The sequence below is a fragment of the Scyliorhinus canicula genome, chromosome 14 (assembly GCF_902713615.1).
Source record: "Scyliorhinus canicula chromosome 14, sScyCan1.1, whole genome shotgun sequence".
Classification (NCBI taxonomy): domain Eukaryota; kingdom Metazoa; phylum Chordata; class Chondrichthyes; order Carcharhiniformes; family Scyliorhinidae; genus Scyliorhinus; species Scyliorhinus canicula.
In genome coordinates, this window is record NC_052159.1 from 84,486,253 (window position 1) to 84,513,646 (window position 27,394).

The window sequence follows — 27,394 nt, forward strand, 5'->3', positions numbered from 1 at the left end:
CGTCCTTGGTAGCTCGGAGAAGGATCTTGATTCAGTGGAGGGACACAAGGCCACCAAGTGTTAACACCTGGTTAAACGACATGGCAAGCTTCATCCAATTGGAAAGAATCAAATTCGCCCTGAGAGGGTCGGTACAGGGGTTCTTTCGGCGGTGGCAGCCCTTCCTTGACTTTCTGGATCAGAGATAGGAACTGGAGGCCGAAACAGCAGCAACCCGGGGAGAAAGGGGGGGGGGGGGGGGGGAAGGGAGGGGGGGGGGGGGGATAGCAACGAAGGGAGCACGTCAGCGGGGGGTCGCGGGCAATGACTGCCCGACGCCATCGGCAGAAAGGGAAAAACGGTTTGGTTGCTAGACTGGTAGCGCGGGAGGGTGGGGGGGTGCGCGCGGGGGAGGGCGTGGGGAGGATATTCCAGGGGGGATTTGTTGTGTTATAATTTAAAATGTAGTAGGGGTAAATGTTTGTATCGAAAAATTTCAATAAAAATTATTTAAAAAAAAAAAGAACAAAATTCTTTGTTCAGCTTCTGGAATTTCAAACCTCATTTGTAATCCAAAATGGTTAAGAAAGAGATTTGGGCATCAGAACCTGTTATGCCACATATCTGTCAACAGATACATATCACACCTGGAACTGACCAGGCCCAGTTCAAAAGGAATGACATTTGCAAGCTCACCTTGCTAGTGGAGCCAGTGGGTTTGCCTAAACAATGGCTTCCCAAACACCAGACCTTTAACATCGATGGTTGTCATAATATCCACTCGTATATAATGAGATGCAGACAGGCAGTGATTGACACATAGGATGACCAATGAACACACAACACAGAACAACCAATCACCAGACAAGACACCACCACTATAAAGCTCACAGGGCATTAAGACTCTCACTCCTTTCGTGACCCAGACACTGAGACAGTCAGAGTGCAAAGTCAGTGGACATTATTGCCATGTGGTACCTAGTAAGTCTGGTCGAACCAGTAAGAGGTCATCAGTAGGATTAGTAGAGTGTCAACCCATGTCAACCCACAGCTGTTCATAGTTTAAATAGTTCTTCCCCACTGTCACCAGACTCCTAAATGACCCTCTTATGGACTGACCTCATTAACACTACACCCTTTATGCTTCATCCGATGCCAGTGCTTATGTAGCTACATTGTATATGTTGTGTTGCCCTATTATGTATTTTCTTTTATTCCCTTTTCTTCCCATGTACTTAATGATCTGTTGAGCTGCTCACAGAAAAATACTTTTCACTGACCTCGGTACACGTGACAATAAACCAATCCAAATCCAAATAAAACCGTGTTGGATCATCTCCAGTGTTAGACGTTTGTTTCTAGCTTCCCTGCATCCAGTTGCAGTCAACGTCAAACCAACCCGCCTAACACATTATGGTACCAGAGTGCTATTAATCCTGCCGAACCTACCTTGAGTAAATCTGCAACGACCAAAAAGCGGCCATCCAGCGACATGGAAAAAATCCAGCCTCCTCCGCAGCTCCGGATTTCCGACAACCTCGCTACCAATTGGAAGATCTTCAAGCAAAAGTTCCTCCTGTATATCGAGACCTCCGACCTTGAGGCAGCATCAGATGCAAGGAAGATCGCGCTATTTCTCTGGACCGTGGGGGATCACACCATCCATATCTACAACTCGCTTACGTTTGCCGATGGCGAAGACAAGACAAAGTTTAAAATGGTCCTGCTGAAATTCAACAGCCACTATGACACTGAAGTGAATGAAAGCTTTGAAAGGTATATCTTCCAACAGAGACTCCAGGGTAAGGATGAACCTTTTCAGTCCTTCCTGACCCATCTCCGCATCCTGGCGCAGTCATGCAATGACGGCTCAGCGGCTGATTCCATGATCGGGATCAGATCGTTTTCGGTCCACTCCGATTCCCTTCGGCAGCAGCTCCTTAAAATAAAACAGCTAACTCTCACCATCGCTATTGAGACGTGCGTGGTCCTGAGCATGCTGAGAATCGTTACAATCACATCAGGGCGGCGGAAAATGCAAAACTGGCCTCCCACGAGGTGGAACGGCTGCAGGCCATTGAAAAAATGCAAAGCCTGAGCATCGAGGAGAGTGGCTGTTTCACGAGCTTTTTCCCGGGTCCCGACGCATGCGCGCCACAGCCGAGTGGACGACGAGGACGACAACCCTGATGCGGAGGTGCGTACGTCGGCTGACCACGTCGCCACGGTGCATGCGCGGTGGTGCACGGAACGCGCTGACGTCAGCATTATGACCTGTCCGAATTGTGGCTCCGCCCATTTAAAGCGGCAATGTCCAGCCAAAGGACGGCGATGCCTACAGTGTGGGACGCCTGGCCGTTACGCGGCCCGCTGCAGGTCCGCTCCACCGATTATCAGCCAGCGGTCCCAGATACGGCACAGAAGTATCCGTTCGGTACAAGACTTGCAGGATACTGATCCCGACAGCCCAACGGATCCTGACGCTGATTGCCTTGAATTTCGATATCAGGTGGGCATCATAACCACACGCGAGCTGGTTCCCACAGCACCGCCTTTCGATCCTCGGTGTGGATCCCGACAATGAGTGGTGTGCTATCCTCACAGTCAATCAGGCTCGCATCCGATTTAAACTGGACACCAGCGAGTCTGGGAACCTCGTATCGCAGTCAGATCTCGACAGCATCTGTGACCGACCAAACATTCTTCCACCAGCATGCCAACTCCTTGACTACAATGGCAATGCCATAGCTGCCAGTGGATCGTGTCGGCTAGGAGTATTTCACAAGGAATTCAAGGAAACCTTACGATTCATGATCGTTCGGCCTGACAGGGCGTCCCTGCTCGGTGCTCGCACCTGCAAGCTCCTGAATCTGGTCCAGTGAGTCCACACCATATCCTCGACACCGGCGACTACCTCGACCGATGTGAATCTCCAGACCGAGATAGATGACATCCTCACGTAATACCACAACTTGTTTCATGGAATGGACCCGCTCCCATATCGCTACAAAATTCTGCTAAAGCTGAACGCCACCCCAGTGATCCATGCACCACGCCGGGTGCCGGCACCTCTCAAGAATCACCTAAAAAAGCAGCTGCAAGACCTCCAAGACCAGGGCGTCATCGCAAGGGTCACGGAACCAACAGACTGGGTTAGCTCCATTGTATGCATCAAAAAACTCTCTGGTGAACTCTGTATTTGCATTGATCCCAAAGACCTGAACAGCAATATCATGTGGGAGCACTACCCGATCCCGAAGCGTGAAGAGTTGACCAGTGAGATGGCTCATGCCAGATTCTTCACTAAGCTGGACGCCTCCCGGGGTTTCTGGCAAATACAGCTGGACGAGTCCAGTCGGAAGCTGTGCACGTTCAACACCCTGTTTGGACGCCATTGCTATAACCGCATGCCCTTCGGTATCATAGCAACTTCTGAAGTATTTCATCCCATCATGGAGGGCATTGAGGGGGTGCGAGTATATGTGGATGACGTGATCGTCTGGCCCACAACGCCCGAGGATCACATTGCCCGCCTCCGACAGGTCTTTCAGCGGATTCACGAAAATGGCCTCCAGCTCAACAGGGCCAAATGTTCCTTTGGTCAATCCACTATCAAGATCCTGGATGACAACATTTCACAACACTGGGCGCAACCTGACGCCGACAAGGTATTGGCGATCAATGCCAATCAACGACAAGAAGGCGGTCCTCCGCTTCCTCGGGATGGTGAATTTTCTCGGGAAATTCATTCCCAATTTGGCAGCCCACACCACAGCCCTCCGGCATCTCGTAAAGAAGTCAACAGTGTTCCAGCTGCCCGCACATGAAAAGGAGTGGCTCGAGCTAAAGGCGAAGCTCACCACAGCCCCAGTACTGGCGTTCTTTGACCCAACCAGGGACACCAAGATATCTACTGATGCGAGCTAGGATGGCATTGGGGCGGTGCTTCTCCAGCGAGATGACTCCTCGTCCTGGGCTCCAGTGGCATATGCCTCCAGGGCCATGACGCCGACCGAGCAACGGTGTGCCCAGATCGAGAAGGAGTGTTTGGGTCTCCTGACAGGAATAGTCAAGTTTCATGACTACGTATATGGCCTGCCGAAGTTCAGGGTGGAAACAGACCATAGGCCTTTAGTTCACATAATCCAGAAGGATCTAAATGACATGACGCCTCGGCTACAGCGCATTCTTGTCTCCGCCGATATGACTTTGAACTCATCTACACACCGGGTAAGGAGCTGATCATCGCAGATGCCCTATCCAGGTCCATCACCACGCCGTGTGAACAGGGCGACTTAATCTACCACATAGAGGCACAGGTGCAGTTGTGTGACAGCAACTTACCAGCCACCGATGAACGTGCGGTTCAAATACATGAAGAAACTGCCAAGGATCCTCTACTGCAGCGCGTGATGCAACACTTTGCCCATGGCTGGCAAAATGGGCAGTGTCTCCAGTTCTTTAACATAAAGGACGAGTTAACGGTCATTGAGGGAGTCCTTCTTAAACTGGACAGGATTGTCATTTCTCAAAGCATGCGAGCTATGGTGCTCGGGCAGGTCCATGAGGGTCACCTTGGGGTCTAAAAATGTCGACGCCGAGCTCCGGAGGCGGTTTATTAGCCGGGTATCAACCAGGACATTGCTAACACGGTCCTCAACTGCCTGACGTGCCAGACGTTCCAATCGGCTCAGCCTAAAGAAACACTGCAACAGCACAAGCTTGTGACCTCTCCGTGGTCTAAAGTGGGGGTAGACCTCTTTCATGCCAATGGGCGTGATTATGTGCTCCTGGTCGACTACTTCTCCAGCTACCCGGAGGTGGTGAAAGTGTCGGACCTCACGTCTAGGTCCGTCATCAAAGCCTGCAAAGAGACGTTTGCCAGGCACGGGATACCACTCACAGTAATGAGTGACAACCGGTCCGTGTTTTTGCAGCCAGGAGTGGTCTGATTTTGCATGATCCTACAACTTCAGACACAACACGTCCAGTCCCCATTACCCGCAATCAAACGGGAAGGCCGAAAAAGAGGTCCATATCGTCAAGCGGTTGTTGTGCAAGGCTGCAGACTCAGCATCCGATTTCAACTTGGCGCTGCTGGCCTACAGGGCGGCCCCTCTGTCGACTGGTTAGTCTCCGGCGCAGATGCTCATGAACCACAACTTGAGGATGACTGTTCCAGCCATTCACATTCCAGACCTTGACCACCTCACGGTGCTGCAAAAAGTGCATTGGTCCAGGGACCAGCAGAAAATTGCGTCTGATGCTCATGCCATGGATCTGCCTGCGCTGGCTCCCGCAGATGTTGTTCAGTCCAGTTGCCTGAGGGAGGTTGGTCGGCCCCAGCTGTTGTTATCAGGAAGACCGCCCCAAGTTCTTTCATTGTCCAATTGGCTGATGACTCCATTCTTCGGCGCAACAGGAGGGCGCCGTGGAGAGTTCCCTGCCCACCGCCTAACCACATTGCTCCGCCGGCTATCGTGCCTCCTCTGGACGTTTCCTGCCACGAGGACACCGATCTGCCATCGATCCCGCCTGTCCACGGCACCGCTGCAATGCCAGCAATCCCGCCTGTCCAAGTGCCGGCGTCTCCTGCTCCACCTCTGCGGCGATCGACCAGAATTCGGCACCCGCCTCAAAGACTGAATCTATAGACTTTACTTTTGTAAATTTCATTCAGTTTGCTCTGTATCTGCACGATAGACACCTTCCCATGTATATATGTTCGTTAGCTCACCATTTGTACATAGTCAGGCATGTATAAAGACTATAGCAGAGGTATCCAAGTTTTTTTTTAAACTGAAATTTATACAAAGTAATAAATTAATTAACTAATCAGAGATGGCTGGGCAGGTGATGTGCTGTAGCTGTATGATGTGGGAGCTGGCTGTTCCCCTTGTGAATGGCAATGACCACATCTGCAGCAAGTGTTGGTTGCTGGAAGAACTCCGGCTCAGAGTTGATGATCTGGAATCTGAGCTTCAAACACTGCGGCACATCCGGGAGGGGGAGAGTTACCTGGACACTTTGTTTTAGGAGGCAGTCACACCTGGGAGATTAAGTAATTCACATTCAGTAAGTGATCAGGGATTTCAGAGTGTGACTGTTAGTAAGGCAGGCAGGGGGAACCTGAGTTCAGGAGTGCAGGAGCCTCAGCCCTTGACCTTGTCCAACAGGTATGAGACTCTTGCTCCCTGTATGGATGAGGAAAAGGGCTCTGGACAGGATGAGCCAGCTGACCACGGTACCATGGTGCAGAAGGCCATTCAAGAGGGGGGAGTAAAAAGACAAGTAGTTGTTATAGGGGATTCTATAATTAGGGGGACAGATAGTATCCTATGCAAGCCGGATCGGGAGTCTCGCATGGTGTGTTGCCTGCCCGGTGCCAGGGTGCGGGACATCTCTGACCGGCTTGAAAGGATATTGGAGCGGGAGGGGGAGGATCCAGTTGTTGTGGTCCACGTTGGGACTAACAACATAGGTAAAGCTAGGGTGGAGGACCTGTTCGGGGACTATCAAGCACTAGGAAGAAAATTGAAATACAGGTCCTCAAGGGTCATAATCTCCGGATTACTGCCCGAGCCACGTGCCAATTGGCATAGGGACAAGAAAATTAGGGAAGTAAACACGTGGCTAAGGGATTGGTGTGGGAAAGAGGGATTCCACTTCATGGGACATTGGCATCAGTTTTCGAACCGGGGGGATCTGTACCGTTGGGACGGTCTCCACCTGAACCGATCTGGAACCAGTGTTCTAGCGAAGAGGATAAATAGGGTGGTCAGTAGGACTTTAAACTTCTGAGTTGGGGGGAAGGGAAAGTGAAAGCGACAGGGAGCATGGAGTTAAATGGCAAGATACGCAGGAGAATAACATGTAGGCAGGTGGATTTAAGCTTGATGCAGACTAGGAATTCAACAAAAAGGAAGGATAACTTTGGACATCTTAGGACTTCCAATATCTGTAATGATAAGAAATTTAGCATTAAGGTACTTTACCTGAATGCTCGTAGCATTTGTAACAAAGTAGACGAACTAATGGCACAGATCATCGTGAATGATTATGATGTGGTAGGCATCACAGAGACATGGCTGCAGGGGGTTCAGGACTGGCAGTTAAACATCCAAGGATATACAGCCTATCGAAAAGACAGGGAGGTGGGCCGAGGGGGTGGGGTTGCCTTGTTAGTTAAGAACAAAATTAAATCTATGGCACTAAACGACATAGGGTCGGATGATGTGGAGTCTGTGTGGGTAGAATTGAGGAACCACAAAGGCAAAAAAACCATAATGGGAGTTATGTACAGACCTCCTAACAGTGGTCAGGACCAGGGGCGCAACATGTACCGGGAAATAGAAAAGGCATGTCAGAAAGGCACGGTCACGGTGATCATGGGGGACTTCAATATGCAGGTGGATTGGGTAAATAACGTAGCCAGTGGATCCAAAGAAAAGGAATTCATGGAATGCTTACAAGATGGCTTTTTGGAACAGCTTGTTATGGAGCCCACAAGGGAGCAGGCTATTCTGGACCTAGTGCTATGTAATGAACCAGACTTTATAAAAGATCTTAAAGTAAGGGAACACTTAGGAAGCAGCGATCATAATATGGTTGAGTTCAGTCTGCAGTTTGAAAGAGAGAAGGCAAAATCGGATGTAATGGTGTTACAGTTAAATAAAGGTAATTACGAGGGCATGAGAGAGGAACTGGCGAAAATCGACTGGAAGCAGACCCTAGTGGGGAAGACAGCAGAGCAAAAATGGCAGGAGTTTGTATGCATAATTGAGGACACTGTACAGAGGTTCATCCCCAAGAAAAGAAAGATTATCCGGGGAGGGATTAGACAGCCATGGCTGACAAAGGAGGTCAGGAAATGTATCAAAGAAAAAGAGAGATCCTATAAAGTGGCCAAAAGCACTGGGAAATCAGAAGATTGGGAAGGCTACAAAAACAAACAGAGGTTAACAAAGAGACAAATAAGGAAGGAGAGGATCAAATATGAAGGCAGGCTAGCCAGTAATATAAGAAATGATAATAAAAGTTTCTTTCAATACATAAGAAACAAACGACAGGCCAAAGTAGACATTGGGCCAATTCAAACTGATTCCGGAAGGCTAGTGATGGGAGACGAGGAAATGGCTGGAGAACTTAATAAGTACTTTGCCTCTGTCTTCACAGTGGAAGACATGAGTAATATCCCAAAAATTATAGAGGGTCAGGGGGCTGAGTTGAGTATGGTTGCCATTACAAAAGAGATGGTGCTAAAAAAGCTAAAAGGTCTTAAAATTGACAAATCTCCTGGCCCCGATGGGCTACACCCTAGAGTTCTGAGAGAGGTGGCTGAAGAAATAGCGGAAGCGTTGGTTGAGATCTTTCAAAAATCACTGGAGTCAGGGAAAGTCCCAGACGATTGGAAGATCGCTGTTGTAACCCCCTTGTTCAAGAAAGGATCAAGACAAAAGATGGAAAATTATAGGCCAATTAGCCTAACCTCGGTTGTTGGTAAAATTCTAGAATCGATCGTTAAGGATGAGATTTCTAAATTCTTGGAAGAGCAGGGTCGGATTAGAACAAGTCAACATGGATTTAGTAAGGGGAGGTCGTGCCTGACGAACCTGTTAGAATTCTTTGAGGAGGTGACAAGTAGGTTAGACCAGGGAAACCCAGTGGATGTGGTCTATCTGGATTTCCAAAAGGCCTTTGATAAGGTGCCACACAGGAGGCTGCTGAGTAAGGTGAGGGCCCATGGTGTTCGAGGTGAGCTACTGGCATGGGTTGAGGATTGGCTGTCTGACAGAAGGCAGAGAGTTGGGATAAAAGGTTCTTTTTCGGAATGGCAGCCGGTGACCAGCGGTGTCCCACAGGGTTCAGTGTTGGGGCCGCAGCTGTTCACCATATATATTAATGATCTGGATGAAGGGACTGGGGGCATTCTAGCGAAGTTTGCCGATGATACGAAGTTAGGTGGTCAGGCAGGTAGTGCTGAGGAAGTGGGGAGGCTGCAGAAGGATCTAGACAGTTTGGGAGAGTGGTGCAGGAAATGGCTGATGCAATTCAACGTGAGAAAATGTGAGGTCTTGCACTTTGGAAAAAAGAATCCAAGCATAGACTATTTTCTAAACGGTGAGAAAATTCATAATGCCAAAGTACAAAGGGATCTGGGAGTGCTAGTCGAGGATTCCCTAAAGGTAAACATGCAGGTTGAATCTGTGATTAAGAAAGCGAATGCAATGTTGTCATTTATCTCAAGAGGGTTGGAATATAAAAGCAGCGATGTGCTACTGAGCCTTTATAAGGCTGTGGTTAGGCCCCATTTGGAGTACTGTGTCCAGTTTTGGGCCCCACATCTCAGGAAGGACATACTGGCACTGGAGCGTGTCCAGCGGAGATTCACACGGATGATCCCTGGAATGGCGGGTCTAACATATGATGAACGGCTGAGGATCCTGGGATTGTATTCATTGGAGTTTAGAAGGTTAAGGGGAGATCTAATAGAAACTTACAAGATAATACATGGCTTAGAAAGGGTGGACGCAAAGAAACTGTTTCCGTTAGGCGAGGAGACAAGGACCCGTGGGCACAGCCTTAGAATTAGAGGGGGTAAATTCAGAACAGAAATGCGGAGACATTTCTTCAGCCAGAGAGTGGTGGGCCTGTGGAATTCATTGCCGCGGAGTGCAGTGGAGGCCGGGACGCTAAATGGCTTCAAGGCAGAGATAGATAAATTCTTGATGTCGCGAGGAATTAAGGGCTACGGGGAGAATGCTGGTAGGTGGAGTTGAAATGCCCATCAGCCATGATTGAATGGCGGAGTGGACTCGATGGGCCGAATGGCCTTACTTCCACTCCTATGTCTTATGGTCTTATATACCTTCACGTTTCATGACTTATTTTTTAAACAAAGGGGAGAGATGTCATACTAGCCACTCGTATATAATGAGATGCAGACAGGCAGTGATTAACACATAGGATGACCAGTGAACACACAACACAGAACAACCAATCACCAGACAAGACACCACCACTATAAAGCTCAGAGGGTGTAGCCACCGAAGTTGGCCATTCCCTCAATACAAAATGGAGGAACGCAAAGCTTGCAGGTTAAAATGGACAAAGTTTGCAGCACAAGCAGGCTGCACCAAGCCAATGTGTATTCTGTCACCAAAACGAACATTCCGCATACTAATGAGGCAATCTCCGGGATAGTTAACATAGTAATGGAACGATCCCAGGGACAATGGACACAAATAGGGAAGTGATTGCAACAGTGTATGGGAAACCAGACACCCCAGCACCAGCGGGGTTCGAAGACAAAGCACCTGAAGGCCCGTCCAGTAGCCGAGGGACAGCCTCAGTATTGGGGGATTCAAACAAATCGATTGGGAAGAGACCCAATCGATCCCCAGCAGATAGAGGGTCCGCCCAAAAGGGCGCGAAGCCCTGGGACCTATAAAAGACAGGTCCCAAACTTAGTTCGTTCTTCTTGACCAGCCCTTCTCTCTGGACCAGCCCTCTCAACCAGCCTTTTACCGAAGAAGACCTTGACCGAGAGAGAGGAGAGGTTTGGGACAGCAGCCGCAAGCAAGTAAGTGTCTCACAACGATCGCTACCAGAGATAGACACTCCTGACCCCTTTTTAACCCGTACCAACCTGAAGTCTGCGGACCAGTGCAGAGCAAGAGGCCTTGTCCCCTGATCCGGCAGTTCCCTTTAAGTATTGGTTTATTTAGTGGTAGAAATAGTTTAGTCATCTTAGCGTGTGCATGAGTAGATTATAATTGTATTATAATAAACTCATTTGTTTGAACTTACTAATTGGTGTATGGTTTTATTGCTTTGAACTTGACCTAGAAACTTGTGCCGGTATCTTAACGATACCTAGCGACTCCAGAGCTAAGTAACGAAAAAGAGCCAAATTGAGTGTTAAGCATACTCACCCAGAACGAGCAACAAAGGCATTAAGACTCCCGCTCCTTTCGGGACCCAGACACTGAAACAGTCAGAATGCACACGTCAGTGGACATTATTGCCATGTAGTAGCTGGTAAGTCTGGTTGAACCAGTAAGAGGTCATCAGTAGGATTAGTAGAGTGTCAACCCACAGCTGAACATGTACAGCCGTTCATAGTTTAAATAAAACCGTATTGGATCATCTCCGGTGTTAGATGTTTGTTCCTAGCTTCCCTGTATCCAGTTGCAGTCAACATCAAACCAACCCGCCTAACACATCAATGGTAACTCTTTCAACCATTGGGACATAATTAGCCCTGAAATCAAAGCCAATTCCAGAGGCTGGATAGGCATCCCTTTTGAAGTAATTGTGGAGAAGGAAGGTCACATTACTCAAGTGACCATTTTGAAATCCATATATGCCTTTGTGGTCAGTCTGTTGTTTTAACATCCAACTGGTGAGCCACCAAAAACAGAACCCTGCAGGCAGAACAACCACCTGATCATCAAGCCTGTCTCTGCTGGAAGATTTCACTACAATTGACCCAGATGCTGCATACCTACTTTATCTTCTCATCAGTAGTAACTGAAAAGTGAATACTGCAAGTCCAGCTCTCAGCCAGCTGAACTTGAACACCTATGTGAAAGAATTCCTCTTTGGACTCTGGAAATCATGTGAACTAATATTCATTTCAGAGGTTATTTTACTGTGAAACTCCTTTGCTCTTCCTCCCTTTACTGTGTGAATGTGTATGTTTGGAGTGGAACATTGCAAATATTCTTTCCATCCCCAGGTTTTGAGTGTGGAAAGAAAACTAATCTGAGTTAATCCTGACTCAAGCTTGCTGTGGATTATTAGTAAATTGGATCACAAAAACTGAGCGAGTATGAAAACATGCTACCGCCTATTTCTAAAAACAAATTCAAAACACCTTCTGCTTACGTACAGATGGTAAGAGGAAATCAGTGCAGTTTGTCTGCCTCTTTCAAATGCGACCATCCTGTTATGTGTACGCAAAGTTTCAGTATTCTGTGGATGTCAGTGCCCATATTCTGAGCGGAGTGATCGAGGCTACTGAGGAAAGCTTTCAACCTTTCTGAGCCGAGACACTGCTCTTGCATCTTCCACTTCGAGTGCTGCTGCATGAGTCTCTCCATGAGATTGGCCAGCCTCTCATGCTCAGAACTCATGGGCTTGAGACCCTGGAACAATGTGAAGCTTGTGACAGTGATAGACTCCTGCATTCACAGTCCAAGTCCTCAGACTGCCTCAGGGAACTCCAACAGATGTCCACACATCTACTGCTGATTATCTAATTACTGTGCCCCAAAAAGGGACTCCCAAGGCTCCACATTACTGCCACAGGAGCATGAATGTAACTTTCCTTCCTCCTCTGAGAGGGACTTTGCATAGATGTATCTGATTCTGACAATTCCTCCGACACTCTGGTGCAATTAATTCCATCCTCTGCCAACTGTACACACCTGATACAGCCCTCTGAAATGCTTATATCTGAGTTGGCAGAGTGTGGGGTAGCACAATGTGACACTGACTCCTCGGAAATCTGTTCCGTTTGATGCCTGAGTAATAATGTGGCCTGGGGTGTGGGTTTGGGGATGGTGATGTGAGGGAGCTGAGCTGGAACATGTGTGAGACAGAAAGTGAGTTATTTAGGTATAGCCTTTCTTCTTTTGGATAATCAAATTAGGAACAGGAGTTTCCCTCCTCCATCTTTGATTTCCCCTCTTCCTTCCCCTTGATTTTTGATTCTTTCCCTGCTCGTGATGACCTGCTGATTCTTAAAACTTTTCTCATGTACTGGCTGCTGCTAAAATTTATGAGCAAAATGTTTTATGACTGAGCTCCCAATCTTAAAGTAATTGCAGATATCGTGTGGAATGTCATCACATGCCTAGATGTAAACTGACTAAATCTCCTGGAATACTTCCAACGTGGTTGGCATTCTGGTGGAAAAATAAAGTGGATGTTCAATGAATTTATTGGATTATTGGAAATAATGTAGAGCAGAGAAAATGCCTATATGCATATTTGAAATATAGAGGCAAGTTACTGAATCAGGCTCAATCTCATCAACTGGTTATAAAATTGTAAACTTACATTGCACAGTAAAAGGTTGCCACCCTAATCAAGAATTACAGATTAATCTCCTGGACACTGGTGTGAACAATAACTACTTCTATTTATATGTTATTAATGTAATAATGCCCCTAAATGCACTCCAGAGGAGTGTTTAAAGCAAAATTTGACACCGACCTGTAGTTGTATAAGAAAATGTGGCAGTTATCAAAAGCTTTAGTCAAAGAAGTAGATTTAAGGAGGAAAAAGAGGTGGAGAGGCTTTGGATGGGTCTTTCAGAGTTTAGCGCATTGGCAGCTGAAGGCACAGCCATAAATGATAGAAGGGATGCTCAGGAGGCCAGAATAAGAACAGTGCATTTATCGCAGAATAGAACAGTACAGGCCCTTCGGCCCTCGATGTTGTGCCGAGCAATGATCACTCTATTCAAGTCAACGTATCCACCCTATACCAGTAACCCAACAACACCCCCCCCCCCCCCCCCCCCCCCCCATTAACCTTATTTTTTAGGACACTAAGGGCAATTTAGCATAGCCAATCCACCTAACCGGCACATCTTTGGACTGTGGGAGGAAACCGGAGCACACGGAGGAAACCCACGCGCACACGGGGAGGTGGAGGCTATTACAGACATATGGTGTAAAAAGACTATGGAAGGATTTCGAAACGAGGATTAGAACTTTAAAATGGAGGCATTTGAAATGAAATGAAAATCGCTTCTTGTCACAAGTAGGCTTCAAATGAAGTTACTGTGAAAAGCCCCAGTCGCCACATTCTGGCGCCTGTTCGGGGAGGCTGATATGGGAATTGAACCGGCTGGCCTGCCTGAGTCTACTTTCAAAGCCAGCGATTTAACCATGTGCTAAACCAGCCCCTTTCCTAACCAGGCCATTTCTCAACCAGGAGTCAGTGTAGACCGGCAAACACATCGATGTTTGAATGGGACTTAGTGCGAATAAGAACATGAGCAGCAGAGTTCTGGAGATGTCGTTTATGAAGGGTAGAATATAGGAACCCAGCCAGTAGTGCAATGGAATAGTTAAATCCAGAGGGTACAAAGCATGGATGAGGATTTCAACAGCACCTGAGGTGAGGCAGGGGCAGTATTGGGCAGTGCCAAGGTGATAGAAATAGGCAGTCTTCATTATGGCACGAATATGTGGTGGAAAGCTCTTTCCTGGGTTAGGTATATCCCGAATAGTGAGAAACACATTGGTTCAGCCCCAGGCAGTGCAGAAGACAACTTGGGAGGAAATCAGGAGGCTTTTCACAGTAACTTCATTGAAGACTACCCGGGACAGCCATGATGTGGAGATGCCGGCGTTGGACTGGGGTGAGCACCGTTCGGGCATCGTGCGACAATCACCAGGCAGGAATGTTCCCTTCCAGTCGGGGAACACTTCAGCAGTCAAGGGCATTCAGCCTCTGATCTCCGGGTAAGCGTTCTCCAAGGCGGTCTTCAGGACACACGACAACACAGAATTGCCAAGCAAAAACTTATAGCTAAGTTCCGCACGCATGAGTGCGGCCTCAACAGGGATCTTGGATTCATGTCGCATTACATCCACCCCCCCACCATCTGGCCTGGACTTGCAAAATCCTACCAACTGTTCTGGCTTGAGACAATTCACACCTCTTTAACCTGTGATTATCCCTCTCCCTGGATCTGTAATGATTTGATTACCTGCAAATGCTCGCATTCCAAGCATTGTCCGGCATCGCTGACTTTGTCTATATAAATGTTTCTGGAACATACCTCGCCATTCACCTGAGGAAGGAGCTGCGCTCGGAAAGCTTGTGTTTGAAACAAACCTGTTGGACTTTAACCTGGTGTTGTAAGACTTCTTACTGTACTCAGGACAATAAGCGATTTTCATTTCATTTTTTTCATTTCATTAAAGTTGCCATTTTTCACGACCATGCGCGACCTTGTAAGTTGCTCGACCCTTCACTTTCCATTGGTCAGTGCTGCGATGACGGTGGGTGTGGTGGCGGCAGCTGGGGCGATGAAAAGGGGTTTGAAGCAGGGGAGAGGAGGGGACCACGCAGCGGATGTCCCGGAGCGCGGGAAAACATTCCCGGCGCCCGCACGAGAGAGAGAGTTCCGCCTCCTCGCTCGCGGCCTCACGTGACCACGGTGACGTCACACTAGGTAACCGAGCCGAGGTCAAAGGTCGCTCGTCGCGTCTTAGCAACAGCGCTGCTGGGGGAGTGGGAGAAAAGCCGGGGCTTCCTCGCGGCAAGATCTGATAAGTAAAGCAGCAATGTTGGATACCATACAGTACGCCATCGTGGAAATCGGCAGAAATTGTTTCCTAACTCTCTCCAACCTTACAGATGACGGTAAAGATCTGCTCAGTAACATTTCATTGATGAGTCGCTCAGTCCCTCGTTCCATTTTACTGACACTAGTTTGAGGGACCCTTTAATTGTTGCCTTCTACGAATTAATTTTCCTTTCTGGAGTGAGTTCCACACAATGGGATTTCTTATTTAATGCTCATAATATTATGGTGTGGAGATGCCGGCTGGGATGGGCACAGTAAGAAGTCTTACAACACTAGGTTAAAGTCCAACAGGTTTGTTTCAAACACGAGCTTTCGGAGCACTGCTCCTTCCTCAGGCATATTATATAATATTATGGGTCAGATAAACTAGTCGAGACTTCAGCTGTCTCTTTTTTATATGTGGGATTGTTTCACGGGTTACTTTATTCCCCCCCTCCATTTGTTTTCTCCATTAGACATTGTGAACATTTGGGCAAATGTTTCTGCTTTCGTGGATCGCCACATGTCTCTCCAGAAGGTAAAGAGCCTGCACCTTGGAAACCAGACTGAATTCGCGGAGTAAACTTCTTAATGCAAGGGGGTTAAAATTACATCTTTGAAACGGGGAAGTATGTTTTCGTTACTAGCCAGAAGAAAACTAACCACGACTTCGGTTTCTATTTCCTTCCCAATTCCACACCTATTTGTATTTGTTAAAGTAAAATTTGCAGATATATATGTCAACTGAAAGTCGTAGTATAATAACATGTTCAACATCAGCAAGCTTTGGAACTTTAACAATCTATGAAAAATTAATTAGCGATCAGTTAAAATAAAACATGTTAAGGTTACACGTTTTTTTGTGCCATGTATTCCAGGGAGTACATATCTCAGGTTTGGGGACTTTTACATTTTCGCAGCAAAGATTGGATGTCGGACGTAGATTAATTTTAATTCAGAGGCCGGTATTTGTGATGTCTGAAAAATTCGTGCAGAACCATGGATTATCATACACGAAGCAACACGTATCTGGTAATAAATTATCTCAGTGCGTCAATCTGTAAATAATATGTACGATGGAATTGTATGAATTACGTTTGGATAGTGACCTAGCATAATTTATGCAGAAGTTTTAAGAATATGAGAAGGTGAAAAGACATTTTACCTATCAGACCAGTGAAAATACGATTTTGTCAACACACCACTGTATATTGACCATTTTTATATTAGTTTGCATTTTTAAAAGACGCCACTCTAAAATCCAACGCTACATTCATGATCATGCAGGAACCTAAAGTTCCAGTGGGAATCAGCATTAAATATTTGCAATGGGCTTTCAGAAGTAGCCTGTTTCAACACCACCTCTAATTCCTGATCCCCTTTCCGTCAAAGGACATACTGAGTTAGTCAAAAAACAAACAGCTGAAGTAACGTTTCCTACAATTACAACAACAACTACATTTAAAACCAATCGGCTGTAAAATACACTTTGGGATGAACCGAGGTTCTGAAGGGTGAAAGATGAATGAATGCACGCTGATAGGGGAGACCAATATTAGGGGCCATATTACAAGTGGGTCATTGATAAATCCAATTAAGAATTCAGGAGAAATCTATTTGTCCAGAGTGGTTAGAGTTTACCGATGTGTTTAAGAGGAACCGAAATACACATACGAGATAGAACGGAATGGAAGGGTTATGCTGACAGGGTTAGGTGAAGATGTGTGAAAGTTGGTTCGTGTGGGTCACACTAGTGGCCAGGAGGAATTGGGCCGAACGGCTTGTTTTGTGCAGTAACTATCCAATATATAATTCTATGGTAAATTATTTCTTTTCCATGACAATATGGATGGAGATATTTTACTCGTGTAGCAATATCATTTACACGTTTCTTCAGAGTGGCAATATCAATTGAATGTAATAAAAAGACAAGGAGCTACTGTATCATAAAAGTTTTTTCCGACACCTTCCAGGTTCATGCTGGCAGTGTTTCCACAATAAGTTTTCATGCTGCAATGCCCAACAGCTACTTTGTGTTCGGAATTTGAAAATAATGAAATTCTATTGTTAAAGGCGCAATGGCTGGGATACTGAATCAGGCGAGTAATCATAGAATTTACAGTGCAGAAGTAGGCCATTTAGCCCATCGAGTCTGCACCGGCTCTTGGAAAGAGCACCCTACCCAAGGTACCACAAGGATCTGTTCTGGGGCCGTTGCTGTTTGTCATTTTTATAAATGACCTAGAGGAGGGCGCAGAAGGATGGGTGAGTAAATTTGCAGACGACACTAAAGTCGGTGGAGTTGTAGACAGTGCGGAAGGATGTTGCAGGTTACAGAGGGACATAGATAAGCTGCAGAGCTGGGCTGAGAGGTGGCAAATGGAGTTTAATGTGGAGAAGTGTGAGGTGATTCACTTTGGAAAGAATAACAGAAATGCGGAATATTTGGCTAATGGTAAAATTCTTGGTAGTGTGGATGAGCAGAGGGATCTCGGTGTCCATGTACATAGATCCCTGAAAGTTGCCACCCAGGTTGATAGGGTTGTGAAGAAGGCCTATGGTGTGTTGGCCTTTATTGGTAGAGGGATTGAGTTCCGGAGCCATGAGGTCATGTTGCAGTTGTACAAAACTCTAGTACGGCCGCATTTGGAGTATTGCGTACAGTTCTGGTCGCCTCATTATAGGAAGGACGTGGAAGCTTTGGAACGGGTGCAGAGGAGATTTACCAGGATGTTGCCTGGTATGGAGGGAAAATCTTATGAGGAAAGGCTGATGGACTTGAGGTTGTTTTCGTTAGAGAGAAGAAGGTTAAGAGGTGACTTAATAGAGGCATACAAAATGATCAGAGGGTTAGATAGGGTGGACAGCGAGAGCCTTCTCCCGCGGATGGAGGTGGCTAGCACGAGGGGACATAGCCTTAAATTGAGGGGTAATAGATATAGGACAGAGGTCAGAGGTGGGTTTTTTACGCAAAGAGTGGTGAGGCCGTGGAATGCCCTACCTGCAACAGTAGTGAACTCGCCAACATTGAGGGCATTTAAAAGTTTATTGGATAAGCATATGGATGATAAGGGCATAGTGTAGGTTAGATGGCCTTTAGATTTTTTCCATGTCGGTGCAACATCGAGGGCCGAAGGGCCTGTACTGCGCTGTATCGTTCTATGTTCTATGTTCTATGTTAACACCTCCACCCTATCCCCATAACCCAGTAACCCCACCCAACACTAAGGGTAATTTTGGACACTAAGGGCAATTTATCATAGCCAATCCACCTAACCTGCACGTCTTTGGACTGTGGGAGGAAACCGGAGCACCCGGAGGAAACCCCCGCACACACGGGGAGGATGTGCAGACTCCGCACAGGCAGTGACCCAAGCCGGAATCGAACCTGGGACCCTGGAGCTGTGAAGCGATTGTGTTTTTGAAGTTTTAAGACTGTGCAGAAAGATTGTTTTGTTCCGAGAGTGATAATATAAGAAATAAGGCTTGGTTATTTTAAAAACAAACTTTATTAAAAGAAAAGAAAATAATATTTAAACTTTTACTTCAGCTAACACTAAGAGATTACATGCAGTTTCTTAACTGTTCCCAACTGAACACCAGTTCCCACTGTACCGCACTGTACATGAAAATGCAGTTCTTGTTCCACTTAGGCAAACAGACAAAGCCAATACTTGCATTTACAAAGCACCTTTCTTCTGTTCGGCCCCAAGTCACATCGGTGGCAACTTTCATGATGTCCCTGATTGAGTCCACAGCCTTCTCTGTAACTGTTCAAAACAACATTTCTTTCTTCTCTCTCCCTAAGCACCACCCAGTCCCTGAAACAGGTTTCCCCCTTAGGTGGCCAGACTTGAATCCATTATCGTTATCTGGGCTGCCGCCCTCTTTTATGGCCGTGTCCATGTAATGCTGCTTCTGGGCACCTGATGTGGTGCAAACATTTTGCTTTCCCTGAGTTATGGGTACTATCTCCTCTGCTACCCCCCCCCCCCTCCCCCCCATTACCCTCTCCCTTTCCCCTACCCCTTCCCTCCCTCTCTCGCCGCACAACACCTCCCCCTTAGCTGCTGGCCACGAACAGGTCTTGGAAGATGTTGGTGAACTGGGCTGCACGGAAGCACTGTGGTTAGCACAGTCGCCTCACAGCTCCAGGGTCCCAGGTTCGATTCCTGGCTTGGGTCACTGTCTGTGTGGAGTCTGCACATTCTCCTACTGTCTGCGTGGGTTTCCTCCGGAGCTCCGGTTTCTTCCCAGTCCAAAGATGTGCAGGTTAGGTGGATAGGCCATGCTAAATTACCCTTAGTGTCCAAAAAGGTTAGGCTGGGTTACTGGGTTACGGGGATAGAGTGGAGGTGTGGGTTTGGGTGGGGTGCTCTTTCCAAGGGCCGATGCAGACTCGATGGGCAGGTGGCCTCCTTCTGCACTATGGATTCTATGATTCGATGAACTGCTTCCACGTACAGTGGAACTCTTCCTCCGACACCCTGATGGCAACTTCATTTATGAAAATGAAAATCGCTTATTGTCACAAGTAGGCTTCAAATGAAGTTACTGTGAAACGCCCCTAGTCGCCACATTCCGGCACCTGTTCGGGGAGGCTGGTACGGGAATTGAACCCTCGCTGCTGGCCTGCTTCGGTCTGCTTTAAAAGCCAGCTATTTAGCCCAGTGTGCTAAACCAGCCCCTCTATTCGAGCCTCAGGAATTCCCCTATGTCAGACAGCCAGTCTGCAGCCTTGGGTGGCGGGTCGACATCCGACCGAGCAGGAGTCTCTGCTGGGCAATCAGGGAGGTGAAGGCCAGGTGGGGGCTCCTTTCCCCTCAAAGAGTTCTGGCTTGTCCGACACCCCGAAGACCGCCACTGAAGGGTATGACTCAACCTTCATCTCCACAATTTTGGACATGGCTTTGAAAAAGGTGGTCCAGACCTCGCTCAGCTTGGGACAGGACCAGAACATGTCGGAGTGATTGGCCGGACCCCCCTAACGTATTCACACTTGTCTTATACATATATATATAATCTTTATTGTCACAAGTAGGCTGACATTAACACTGCAATGAAGTTACTGTGAAAAGCCCCTAGTCGCCTGTTTGGGTACACGGAGGTATTGTAACAACAAAATAAACAATGTACATGAAACTATAAACATAGTGCAAAAGCCGTCTCCCTTTCTTACAGGTCCCACCTTTATTAACCCCCTACTCTAAGGTAAACTAACCCCCCCCCCCGCCTTCTGCTGATGATTAATTTTCCACGAAGAAATCGACGAACGGTTGCCACCTCCGGGCGACCCCTAACAGTGACCCTTTCAAGGCAAACTTGATTTTCTCCAAACAGAGAAACCTAGCCATGTCCGATAGCCAGGTCTCCGACTTCGGGAGCTTTGAGTCTCTCCAGGCTAATAGTATCCGTCTCCGGGCTACCAAGGAAGCAAAGGCTAGAACGTCAGCCTCTTTCTCCTCCTGGATTCCCGGGTCTTCTGACACCCCGAAAATCGCCACCTCTGGACTCGGTGACACCCTTCTTTTTAGCACCGTGGACATGACATCTGCAAACCCCTGCCAAAACTCCCCTAAGCTTCGGACATGTCCAGAGCATGGGGACATGGTTCGCTGGTCCTCCCGTACACCTTGCGCACCTATCTTCCACCCCAAAGAATCTGCTCATCCGGGCCACTGTCATGTGGGCCCGGTGAACGACCTTGAATTGAATCAGGCTGAGCTTGGCACATGTTGCGGTCGCGTTGACTCTACTCAACGTGTCCGCCCATGGACCATCCTCTATCTGTCCTCCCAGCTCCTCCTCCCACTTGCGCCTCAGCTCCTCAGTCTGCGTGTTCTCTGATCCCATAAGTTCCTTGTAAATGTCAGAGACACTCCCTTCTCCTACCCACCCTCTGGAAACTACCCTGTCCTGAATCCCCCTTAGTGCAGGAGTGGGAAGGTTGATACCTGTCTACGCAGAAAGTCCCGCACCTGCAGATATCTAAACTAATTTCCCCTCACCATTGCAAAATTCTCCTCCAGTGCCCTCACACTCAGAAAGCTCCCCTCTATAAACAAGTCCCCCAAGCCCTCAATCCTCACTCTCCGCCATATTTGGAACCCCCCATCTATATTCCCCGGGGAAAACTGGTGATTATCGCAGATTGGGGACCAGACCGATGCTCCCACTGCTCCCACAGATCTCCTCCATTGCCCCCAGATTCTCAGGGCCGCCACCACCATGGGGCTGGTGGAGTACCGCACCGGCGGGAACGGCAGAGGCGCAGTTACCAGCGCCCCCAAACTTGTGCCCTTGCATGAAGCTGCCTCCATACTCACCCATGCCGACGCTCCCCTTCCCCAATCATTTCCTAATCATGGCTATGTTAGCTGCCCAGTAATAGTTGCTAAAATTCGGCAGCGCCAGCCGGCCCTCTCCCCGACTTCCCTCAAGCATTACCCTCCTTACTCGAGGGGAGTTGCTGCCATGGTCTTTTTAATTAACTCATTGTTGCCCCAGTTGTGAGCCTATATGTTGACTAATACCACCGAGGCCCCTTCTAGGACCCCACTGACCATGATATACCAGCCCCCTGGGTCAGTCTCCGCGTTCATCACTGAAAAGGCTATCCATTTATTAAATAGTATGGCTACCTGTGGAAGGGAAACCCCCCTCGCCCTTGTGTTGAGGCACAACTGGCATGCCTGTTCCACCCAGCCTTTCCTTACCCTCAGTTGGTCCTCCTCTCTTATGTATATCTCTTGAAGAAATATTACTTCGACCCTCAGGCTTTTTAGATGGGTGAAGACTCTAGATCTTTTTACTAGTCAGTTCAGTCCCCTCACGTTCTAGGTGACTATCCTGATGGGGGTTTCTGTCCCCTCCCTCCTCTGGGGTCAGCCATGTTTACTTCTTGGACATGCCCCTGCAGTCCCAGGCTTGCCTTTGTTCTTGGGCAGTCCAAGATGGCCACCACCATCTTCCTCTTTCCAACCATCTCCTTGTGTGACCTGTCCGATCAGCATTCTATCTCAGCTCCTTCCCTTCCCCTTCCTGTCTCCCATCCCCCTCTGAGCCTCTCTGCCTGTGTATTCTCCCCTTTCCTTCCCCACTCCCCCCTTCCCTCTTGCCTGCCCCCCTTCCCTTGCCTGCATGTCCTGTTCCCCCCACCCACAGGTTGCTCTACCCTTCCCCCTCATCCCCGCAAGACGATCCCTCCCTCTCGGGAGATCCACCGTGGCCTCCCCTATTTTTTTGCTCCCGTACACCCAGTTTAAAAAATCCAACAGAAAGTCAGCAGAGAGTCACCTTTCGTGCGACCACTCAGCTGATGGCTGCCACTGGATGTCTCCACCTATCATTACACTATTTTAAGTGTGATGTTGTCTAGAGTTATTTTACATCTTTGTAAATCACGTTATTGGGTCTCACTAACTTCCAGACCTCTACTGAAGTTCAGGGTCAACAATTCTTTAAAAATTCACAGTTGATTCCACAATTTTAATCTTGCAGTAAAAGAGAATGATTTTTTATGTAATGTTTGCTAAGTTATTTGTTCTCCATTCTGTCAATTTCCTCCTTAGTGCTCAAACTTGCAGTACTTCCTCCTAGTGAGCATTCTTCAAATGCATTCTTTGACCGTGCATGTCAGGAGGCAAAATGATTGTTGGGGACAATGAAATCCAGCTTAGCCAAATCGCCCTGTACATTGGCACAGTGGTTAGCACTGCTGCCTCACAGAGCAAGGGACCCATCTTTGATTCCGACCTCGGGTGAGTTTGTACATTCCCCCCATGTCTGTGTGGATATCCTCCGGGTGTTCAGGTTTCTTCCCACAGTCCAAAGCTTAGCCATGCCGAATTGTCCCTTAGGGTAGGGTTGTACGAATAGGGTGGGGGATTGGGCCTAGGTAGGGTGGTCTTCTTTTGAAGGGCCAGTGCAAACCCGATGGGCCGTATGGCCTCCTTCTGCACTGTAGCGAGTCTATGATAGATACAATTTGTTTTAGCAAGTTGATTCAGCAAATTGCCTATTACAGTATTATCCTACCATCTAGTATATTGAGTGCATGTTTAGAGGTCATAGAATATCAAAGAAATCCATTGATGAATTCCTTTGTTACCTAATCATCATACAAGTTTTATCATTTATTTTTCTGTAGGTGACATACCTATTGTTGAATTAAATTTTACATTCCTGGCTCTGGAGAGCCCTTATGATCGGGATACAGTTGAAGGATGCGTCAAAGAGACTCTGCAGATCATGTATCGTTATATTGCCAACAACCGTAGTGTACATTTCACATTCAAAGATATTGGTGTGCTAACTATACGAAATAATAAGATCAAAATGAAGTTTTATAGAGACTTTCTTAATGCAATGGATGGGACTGGATGTTTAGTGAGAGCCCTTTCAAATGTAAGTACACTAAATATTTTGGAAAAGCCACGTATATTAAAGGAATAATAAGTGACTATTTTACCCATTGTAGTTGCCCTGAATTGGAGAATGCAAAACAAATGTGACCTCTAGCAATATATTTTTTAAATTGCCATGTTGATCAGCTTGATGCCACTTATTATATGAACATAAGGCAAAATGTGAGACAAAATTCCCAGAACAAACTTCCGGTGACATCACGTGAGAGCAAATCGCAAGAAAGGTGGCTCCTGCCAGGATTTTTGTTTTTTACCCCCTTTGCCCATTTGCAGGGAATTTTCATGTTGGCTGATCTAGGGAACATTTACTTGAAGGAGTTATGTTGAAAGGTTCAACGAAAAAGCCCGCTGGGAAGAAAACCTAGGTTGGTAGTACGACAAAGGAATCTGAAGGGGAGAAGATGGCAAAGGCAGCCTCACCCATTACAGTGGACACACTAGCTGTGGTGATGGCACAGGAGCTGGAAAAACTTGGAAAGCAGATAGACAAACAGTTTGAGTGGCAAGGTAACGAGCTGAAGGAATCCTTCACAGCCATTATCGAGGAGGCATTGGGCCTGATCCGAGATAGCTGAGGAAGAACAAGGTGAAACGTTGAAAGGCGTAGAGGAGGCCTTGTCATAGCATGATTGGCGGTTTGCCTCGTTGGAAGTGGAGTTGTTGCTCATGGTGGAGAGTAATAAGAGCTTGAGGGCAAAAGTGGAAGATCTGGAGAACAAGTTGAGGTGACTGAACCTCAGGATGGTGGAGCTGCCGGAGGGAGTGGAGGGCTTGGGGCCAACTGAATGCTCCTCGGAGATGTTCTCTTGGCTGGTGGGAGGGGATGAGGTGTTCTCCCTTCTGGAGTTGAAAAGAGCCTGTTGGGCACTCGGCAGAAGCCACGACCGAATGAGAACTGTTGGTGGTGATCATCCACTGTCACAGTTTCCAGAGAAAGGAATGGGTCCTAACAATGTAACATTGACTGGGATGGGCATACAGTGCGGATCTACCAGGACATTGGGACCATGCTGGAAAAGAGGCGTGCAGCCTTCAGTAAGGTGAAGGCGGTGTTCGATAACAAAGCAGTGCAGTTCGGGATGGTGTCCCAAAGTGACTGAGAGTTATGATGGACTCGAAGGATCATTTTTTTGATACGCCGGAGCTGACAGCGACCTTCATCACAGAGAAGGGACTGGGACCGGTCTGAGGAGGGATGATGGGGGGGGCTTTGTGAGAGAATAGTTGTTGGGGGGGGGGGGGGGGGGGCAGTTGGTGGTGGTGGTTGATTATGTTTTATTACAATGTGTTAATGTTTCTTCTTATTTTGCTTGGATGTTCGGGTTGTAAAAGGGGCGTTTGATAGGCACTGGTCGGGGAGAGGATAGTTAGGATGCTAGGGCTTGGGCACTTGGGTGGTAAAGTGGGCTAGGAGGGATTAGGCTGTTGCTTTTGGTTGGCTTTTTGGATCCTGGGTGGGGCTACCTCACTAATAAGCACGAGTCAGTAGTGAACAGGGGTTGAGTGGGGGGAGGGGCTACGACTCGTTTGGCCAGTTTCGGTGAGGCACACGGTCTAGTTGTTTGTTTGATGGAGGGAATGGGGTTAGCTAAGGCGGAAGGGGGGGGCAAGGAGATACTGGTGGAGGAGGGGGGAGAGCGATCAGTGACCAGGGATTTTTCTTTATCCTTGGGGTGGGGCTTGTGGCCACCCTAGAGGGCCTGGGACCCAGGAATTTGTAAGGAGGAGATGATTTATCATGGTGGAAATGGCTGACTCGAGATTGAGGGGGAAGGTGCGAGACCCCCAACAAGGTTAGTCACCTGGAATGTGTGGGGCCTGGGAGGGCGGATCTGATGAAAAGGGAAAGAGTTTTCTCCCATTTAAAATGTTTGTGGACCGATGTGTTCGACAAACGACTCACTTGTGAGTGTGGGACCAGCCCAGGTTGCGGAAGGCCTAGGTGAACCAGGTTTTTCAAGCAGGCTTTGATAGCAAGGCCCAGGGTGTGACGATTCTAACCAACAAAAGGTTCCATTTCTAGGCGGTATTTGCTGATCAGGCGGGGCAGTCCGTAATGGTTGGCAGGTTCATTGCAGGGGAAAGCGGTGATGTTAATGAATGTATATGCCTCAAACTGGGACAATGTCAAGTTTATAAGGCGGTTGCTGACCACCTTTAGATTTGCACCAACTGATTTTAGGGGGAATGTGCTGCACCTGAAGCAGGACTGCTGCAGGCCAAAGACGCTGGCCCCTTCGGGGATGGGAGGCTATTAGCTGCATTCATGGAAGAGACAGGAAGGGCAGACCCATGGCAGTTTATGTATCCTGGGAATAAGGAGTTATCATTTTTTTCCCTGGTGAGAAATAAGAGAATATGTAGAGTTTAATAATAATAATCGCTTATTGTCACAAGTAGGCTTCAATGAAGTTACTGTGCAAAGCCCCTAGTCGCCACATTCTGGCGCCTGTTCGGGCAGGCCGATAAGGGAATTAAACCCGCGCTGCTGACCTTGTTCTGCATTACAAGCCAGCTGTTTAGCCCACTGTGCTAGGCGTTGAAGGCAATTATTAGAGGGGCAATCATATCGTACCAGGTGCATATGGATAGGGAGAGCAAAAAGGAACGATAGAGGTTAGTGGATGAGATCCTGGGAGTGCACCTTTGGTATGTGAGCAGTATTGGCATGTAGGAAAAAGCTGCAAATGCAGTTTGACCTCTGTCTACGGACAGGGCAGTTGAAGAGGGTGGTATATGAGTATGGGGAGAAGGCAAGTTGTCTCTTGGCTCACCAGTGAAGGTGGCAGGAGGCTGCTCGGGAGATCGTTCAGGTTAGGGATTCAGAGGGTAGAATGGTCTCTGCCCCGGACATGGTGAATGGGGCTTTTCGAGCCTTCTAAGAGAGGCTCTAAAGGTCGGAGCCACCAAGGGACGAGCGGGGAATGGCAGTCTTTTTAGAGGTCCCAAGATTGGGGAGGAATTGCGAGAGGAGCTGGAGGCCCTGCTGGGATTGGAGGCGGTCCGACAGCCTCAGGAAAGATGCAGACAAGGAAGGCGCCGGGGTCAGATGGGTTCCTGGTAGAATTTTAGCACAAGCTTGCTGATCAGTTGGTTCTGTTACTGATGGTGATTTCCTGGAGCGCGGTTCTTTCCCTGATTCATTGGGGCAGACATCCATCTCCCTTCTCCTGAAAAAGGAAAAGGATCCCACGGAATGTGGGTTTTATCGCCCGATTTCACTGCTCAATGTTGATGCAAAATCCTGGCAGTGTGGTTAGAACCCAGTCTCACGGAGGTAGTTGGGGAGGACCAGACAGGATTTGTGAGGCGACTGCTCAATGTGGTTCTCACCCCACAACTGGGCCAGAGCCGGGGATAATCATGTCACTAGACGCAGAAAAAGCGTTTGACAAGGTTGAGTGGAGGTACTTCTTCGCGGTCTACTTCACTGTCTTCCAGTATTCCTACGCAAGTCTTTTTTTCGGGGGATTGAGTGGCTTTTATGGGTTTCATATGCGAGGGGAAAACCCAGAGAATTCGGAGGGGAGGTCTTGCAGAAGGATAGACAGTTGGGGGTGGGGGGGGGGGGGGGCTTGATCTGTCAAATTTGATATTTACTACTGGGCTGCCAATATGGTGAAGGTGTTGGGGTGGCGTGGAGACCTGGGGTCTACCTAGCTGCGAATGGAGTATGGGT

At 47.8% G+C, this 27,394-nt stretch overlaps 1 protein-coding gene across 4 annotated transcripts in view; it reads left to right on the plus strand.

Annotated features, from left to right (window-relative positions):
• Nucleotides 1–27,394, plus strand: part of LOC119977907 (coiled-coil domain-containing protein 81-like) — a 233,297-nt gene that overhangs the window by 21,303 nt on the left and 184,600 nt on the right. For 2 of the 4 annotated variants that reach the window (XM_038819217.1, XM_038819218.1), the window contains exons 3-5: nt 15,766–15,827; nt 16,168–16,321; nt 23,439–23,695. In XM_038819217.1, the coding sequence (XP_038675145.1) occupies nt 15,766–15,827; nt 16,168–16,321; nt 23,439–23,695 (473 nt within the window). Of the gene's footprint in view, nt 1–14,947; nt 15,176–15,240; nt 15,367–15,765; nt 15,828–16,167; nt 16,322–23,438; nt 23,696–27,394 lie in introns of those variants that run through there. The other 2 variants (XM_038819215.1, XM_038819216.1) reach the window with 2 other exon arrangements.